Genomic DNA, 5,495 nt, shown 5'->3' with positions numbered 1-5,495 from the left:
GATATCCAATGGAACCTGCACCATGCCATGATACCCATGCCACCCCCACCCACCTGGGGCTCCAGGAGGAGATATAAAACAATATTTTCGGAACCGTTGAGCTGTGTTGGGGTCCCCATTGAAAATCAACCAGTTGATGCACCAATAACACCCCCATATGGGGTCCTGAAGTATTTCTAAAGCTACAGTCAGCAGTCGCATTGAGATTTTAGGCACAAGACCTACCAGCCAGTCACTGGGGCACATCAGCTGTCACAGCATGGAACTCAGCAAATTTGAAATAGGAGGTTCTGCTGGTAAGCTGCAAAAATGTTTATTTTAAATATTCAATGAACAGAACGGTATAAATCTTCTATATGTGCATGAAATTCATTGAAAAGTCAGATGTAATTGGGACATCATAGCTGCGCTGCTCATAGCCTGGGACCAACAGACCCATCCAGTATAGGAGGGGGCGGAGACAAGACCGGTCACCCTGCACAAAGAAGGAGAGCAGCACTGAGTGGTCTTTGTTACAGGAAATCCTGCACAGGGGTTCATGCAGAAATACTGCTCAGATATGGAAGATATTAAGATTCACATATGATGCTTGTGTTTAGATGATTTTGTTTAGTCTGGACATTTTCTTTCATGAAATAAACTCTATTGGACAGTTACATTGGTTGCCATTGGCCAGCTGTTTGCTGCACATAAGTGGAATAATAAAGGGTAGAACAGCTTCACCTTTCTAATACCAATAAAGTGTCCACATGCTACTCCTTTAGTAAATCAACCCCTTGAAACAAATGCAGATCACCTGCCCCCTTTACTTGCAGCATTCTGGATTCAGAGCTCACCCAATCAGCTTTCCAATTTTAATGCATGCTACCCAAGCACAGACCCAACTCCTCAGGAACTTTGGGAGTTCTTTGCACCCCCATTACCCTCCCTCCCCCTTTTAGAGAGCAACTCCTCCGCCAAGACTTTGCCATGGTGTTTATTTAGAAGAAATTTCCATGTAAATAGAATCTTTATACAAATATAGATAACAAATGGAAAAAGCGGTGCAGGTGCAAAAATAAATATTTATACATATGATTTCCTCGCAAATATATCATTTCTCTAATTTTTTTTTTTGTTACAAAAATACGTTTAACCCATTGCTTTACACAGCCAGAGCACGCACCCCAGAGGAGGGGGTTAAACTGTAGATTTTGGACCCCCTCCCAACAGGTAACCTACTTGTCCATTCAGTACAAAGTCAACACTTAACTCCTTCATAGCCAAAACTTACATCAGCCACCTAGAGTCCAGTCAATGGTTTAACTCCTCCAAGGCCAGGTGCCATCAGGCAGTCCATGATACTCTGGGCATTATATGGTTAATAGCCCAATCCAGCTATGTGGCTGCTATCATCTGCTGCGTCCTCTAGTGGTCCCCAGTGGTAGCACATGGAAAAGCTCTTTTGGCTGGAAAGCTGGGGCATCCTGGAGGGGCAGTTGACCCTCTCTTTGCCATTGGGGTTGAATAAAGTGGGTGTCAGCTCACAAAGTGGAGTCTGAGTCGCTAGAATCCAAGCTGTGGCGGAGTTTGCAGCTGCTGAGTTTTTCCCTTTGGAGCTGCATGCTATGGGAGCTTCTTCTCAGGTTCTCCAGGGACTGCAGGAAAGACTTCCTAGCTTTTTCCTCTTCAGTAGGGGACAAACCTTCCTCCTCGACCTCCTGGATCTCATCGAAGGTGACCGGTTGGGTCTTAAATCTACTCTGCCTATGTCGCCGCAGCTTGCCCTTGCCCCTTAGGGCCCGGGGTTGGATGGGCTGGGGGTATTCCTCGGTTGCTCCACTATAGTGGGGCATTACTGTTTGGTAGCTGATGCTCAGGGGCTCCGCAGGCTTAGCAGGCAGGACCGCGGAGGACATGGCACGTCGCTCTTGTAAATGCCAGGCAAAACTCCAACTGTGGGGACTGCAGAAGTGGGAGCCTTGTACAGATGTGAGGATGCCCAAATTGCTCTAGAAGGCCAATAGTCTGTCTGCTGGCACTAATACTGTTGAGTATTGAGTGGAACTGGAACCAGTAGCGCTCCTCTGTTTGGTATTGGCTGAACTGGCACCAGTAGTGCTTCTGTGCTTAGTATCCCTTCCAACCAAAGAGGCTTCTTTGCTGGGTGCTGTGCTGGTACCAGTAGTGCGTCTTTGCTGGAAAATGGACCTTTATAGGTTACTGTGCTGGCACCAATATTGCTCCTGTTTTGGCGGCTGTGCTGGCACTGGCAGTGCCCCTGTGCAGTATACTAGTAAAGTAGTGTTCTAGCTCCTGGGCTGTGTTGGCACCGGTATTGCTCCCACCTTGGGTGCTGTGCTGGCAATGTACTGGTGGGGCTCTTGGCCCTAGGCTTGTGCTGGTACCAGTATTGCCCCCCTGCGTAGTACCGCTGTTGTTCCCTTGCTGGATCTCAGTAGAACTGCTCCAGGTTCTGCTGTCGCCCAGCTTTATATCTCTCCCTCCTCCCACACACACAGCTCTGATGACAACACTCTCCTTGTAAAGCCTCAGAGCTCGCTGCCTGCATTTCATGATGTTTCAATCTCATTTCTCCAGCTTTCTCAGCTGCTCACATTTCTTCCATTTAAATGCTTTGCTTCCTACAAAGTTAAAGTCAGGAGTTCTTGAAATAATACAGAATACATAACTACAAGTCCCAGCATAGACAACTGGCCACCCACCAGCCTTCCAGCCTTTCCAGTACCTCCAAAATCAAACAAGGAGGAGGAAGATTGGACTTCCAGGAATTAACTGGCCGAGGGCTGACCCCAGATTGGCCATTCCATAGCTTGGCCAAGCATACTTGTTTTTATATTGTAAAAATAAAACTTTTTGTTTTTTACATTTGGATAGAAGGAAATAGAATAGGATCATCTGGTGATCTTCTATCGCTGTCTTTGGCCCTCCTTGAAATCAACCCCAATGTTTCTAGTAATCAAAGTAAGGGTAAATCCAAAATGTTGCATTATCATTAAAAGTGGAATATAGGGGACACTTCTCAATGGAGACAATTATTCTGGCGTTCTCCCTTCCTATTGGAAGTCATTTTACTTCCTTTGAGTCTACAGGACAGGAAATAAAGAAAAATCTCCCTAATGAGATACAAATGGCAAAACAATTCAACCCTCCCCAACTCTATCCAAAAATAAAGGTGCAATACAAACTTACCTTTGCAGTGCACTGCACCATTCACCCAGACAGACATGAGAGTTTAACCATTGCAGTACAAAGGGAGTGCTGCTGTCCCTGGAAATTAAGGGATTTGAAATACAAGGTTTTTGCTACATCCCAAGATAAAATATAATGTAATAAAAGTTAAGGATAATTTACTCATTTGTATGCCCCATGCAAAACCCCTGGCCACCTCCTAGATTGTAAGCTCTTCGGGGCAGGGTCCTCCCCTCCTTGTTTGTATTCATCTGTCATTTGCAACCCCTATTTAATGTACAGCGCTGCGTAATATGTTGGCGCTTTATAAATCCTGTTTAGTAATATTATTAATAATAATATTAATAATTTCTTTCCATGCAAACAGCTGATTGCAGTGACTGATCCCCACAGCAGCATCCAATCAGAGCCCTATACCATTGCAGGGGCATTTACAGTGCCAACAAACCAGGAGGAAGATCACCAATTTATTCCCGAAAGATCTGTTGGCCAGACTTTTCTCACATCTTTCTTTTAAACGGGGTGCCCAAAGCAGCAGATTGCAAACAGTTATATTGCATGGTGCATTTTTAAAGCAACGCGTGGTGATGTACAACATATGCATTGGAGCATTGGGTTGCCTAATTGTTAGTGGCACCCTAAACTTACCTTACCAATGCACTTTAGTGCAATAAATTGCACAGCTTAGCCAAATCTTTGCAATGTGTTGCACTAAAGTGCATTGGTGCGGTGAGTGCCATTAACAATGAATGCAACAATGCATTGCCATTCCTTGCCAAAATTATTATTACACATTTTTTATATAGCACCATCTTATTACATAGTGCTGTACAAAGTCTTGTCACTATCTGTCCCTCAGGGGGTCTCATAATCTAATGTTCCTACCATAGTCCTGTCTTTAATACAGTCGAAGGTCAATTTTTGGGGGGAAGCCAATTATCCTAACCGCATGTTTTTGGAACGTGGGAGGAAACCCACACAAACATGGGAAGAACCTGCAAACTCCATGCAGATAGCGTCCTGGCCGGGATTCCAACCTGGGACCCAGCGCTGCAAAGACCAGAGCACTTACCTCTGAGCCACTGTGCATTTCTGTAATGCCATGGCAATGCATGGAATAATGCGACACCTTTTTTAAACAAGTCCTTATATTCACATACTGCTGATTGATAGCAATCTGTTTTTTCTATATAAAAGTAAATCTTTTGATCCCTTCGCCTCCCTCTCTCCCTCCCATACACTGGGGAAGCAGAATGTTGGAACCGGCCGTCCCCGCTGTCAGCCTGGTTGATGGATTGGATCGTTTTATTAGTCGTGAGGTTGGCTTTAGCGCTCTGGGAAGCTTTGTCTGATGATTGTGAATTATTATTTTGCTCCTGGCACGATTTCCTTGTTCCTCTTAGGAAAATAAGAATCCTTTGTAATCAGAAGCGTAAAGCGCTGCCAAAGACGTCACCCATCTGACGTCAGAAGGTCCCAGCCGAGTGCACAGCCATCATCCTGAAAACTCTCCTGTCTGTGCTGCAGAACTGATCAACATGGATCTGTGTTATGGCACTCCAGTCATTAATTTACTCAAGTCATTAAGTGCCGTCTGTTGGCCTAATTCAAGTGATCACATTTACAGCACAGGCACAAACATTTTTATTTCAATATATTTCTAAATGGCCAACAAGGTTATAAAGTCACCAAAAATGTAGATATTACCTTGCAAAAGTATTGCTGACTATTGCTGTGGGAGGGGTCCAGCAGCTCCACCCACTACAGGCTGCCTGCAGGAAACTACAGAAGGGGCGGAGTTGAGACCGGTCATCCTGCACAATAGCAGACAGCAGCAGCACCCGGTCTTTCTTACAGGGAGCTTGTGCATAGAGGTAGATGTTTACCCTTCCAAAAAAATAAAGTACTCCAGCAGGTAAATGACAAACATTGCAAGCTTTATTTCTTTTCAGAACAAATTGCTCTGATTTTTTTCACTCCCAGGTGAATAGGAACAGGGAGTATTAAGGCAGAAAGACCCCAAGAACATATAAGAAGCCAGGGGCTCTATTGGGTGTCAGCACATCATTTTGCATGGATCATCTCTCTAATAGGAGTTTATTTTTAGGCCTTTTTGCAGCTTTATTATTTAAAGCCATGGTCATGTGACCAGAAGATGCGCTAAACTACTCTGGGCAATGACGCAAAACGGGAACAGCGGACCCATTAGTGATGTCTGCTTCTCGCACAATATTATCCTATGCTGATATCCATCATTTTCCAGCCAAAATAAAAAATCATGCAGATACTTCCATGCCAAGGAT

The 5,495-nt window shown here is 44.6% G+C and overlaps 1 protein-coding gene across 1 annotated transcript; it reads right to left on the bottom strand.

Annotated features, from left to right (window-relative positions):
- Window positions 1-960: 960 nt before the first annotated feature.
- On the bottom strand, window positions 961-2,512 carry C9H11orf96 (chromosome 9 C11orf96 homolog). The gene has a single exon (XM_072422208.1). The coding sequence runs from the start codon at window positions 1,896-1,898 to the stop codon at window positions 1,524-1,526; it is 375 nt and encodes a 124-aa protein (XP_072278309.1). The 5' UTR covers window positions 1,899-2,512; the 3' UTR covers window positions 961-1,523.
- Window positions 2,513-5,495: the final 2,983 nt, after the last annotated feature.

The sequence above is a fragment of the Pyxicephalus adspersus genome, chromosome 9 (genome assembly GCF_032062135.1).
Source record: "Pyxicephalus adspersus chromosome 9, UCB_Pads_2.0, whole genome shotgun sequence".
NCBI classification, from domain to species: Eukaryota; Metazoa; Chordata; class Amphibia; order Anura; family Pyxicephalidae; genus Pyxicephalus; species Pyxicephalus adspersus.
This window is presented reverse-complemented; position numbering and strand designations above follow the sequence as displayed.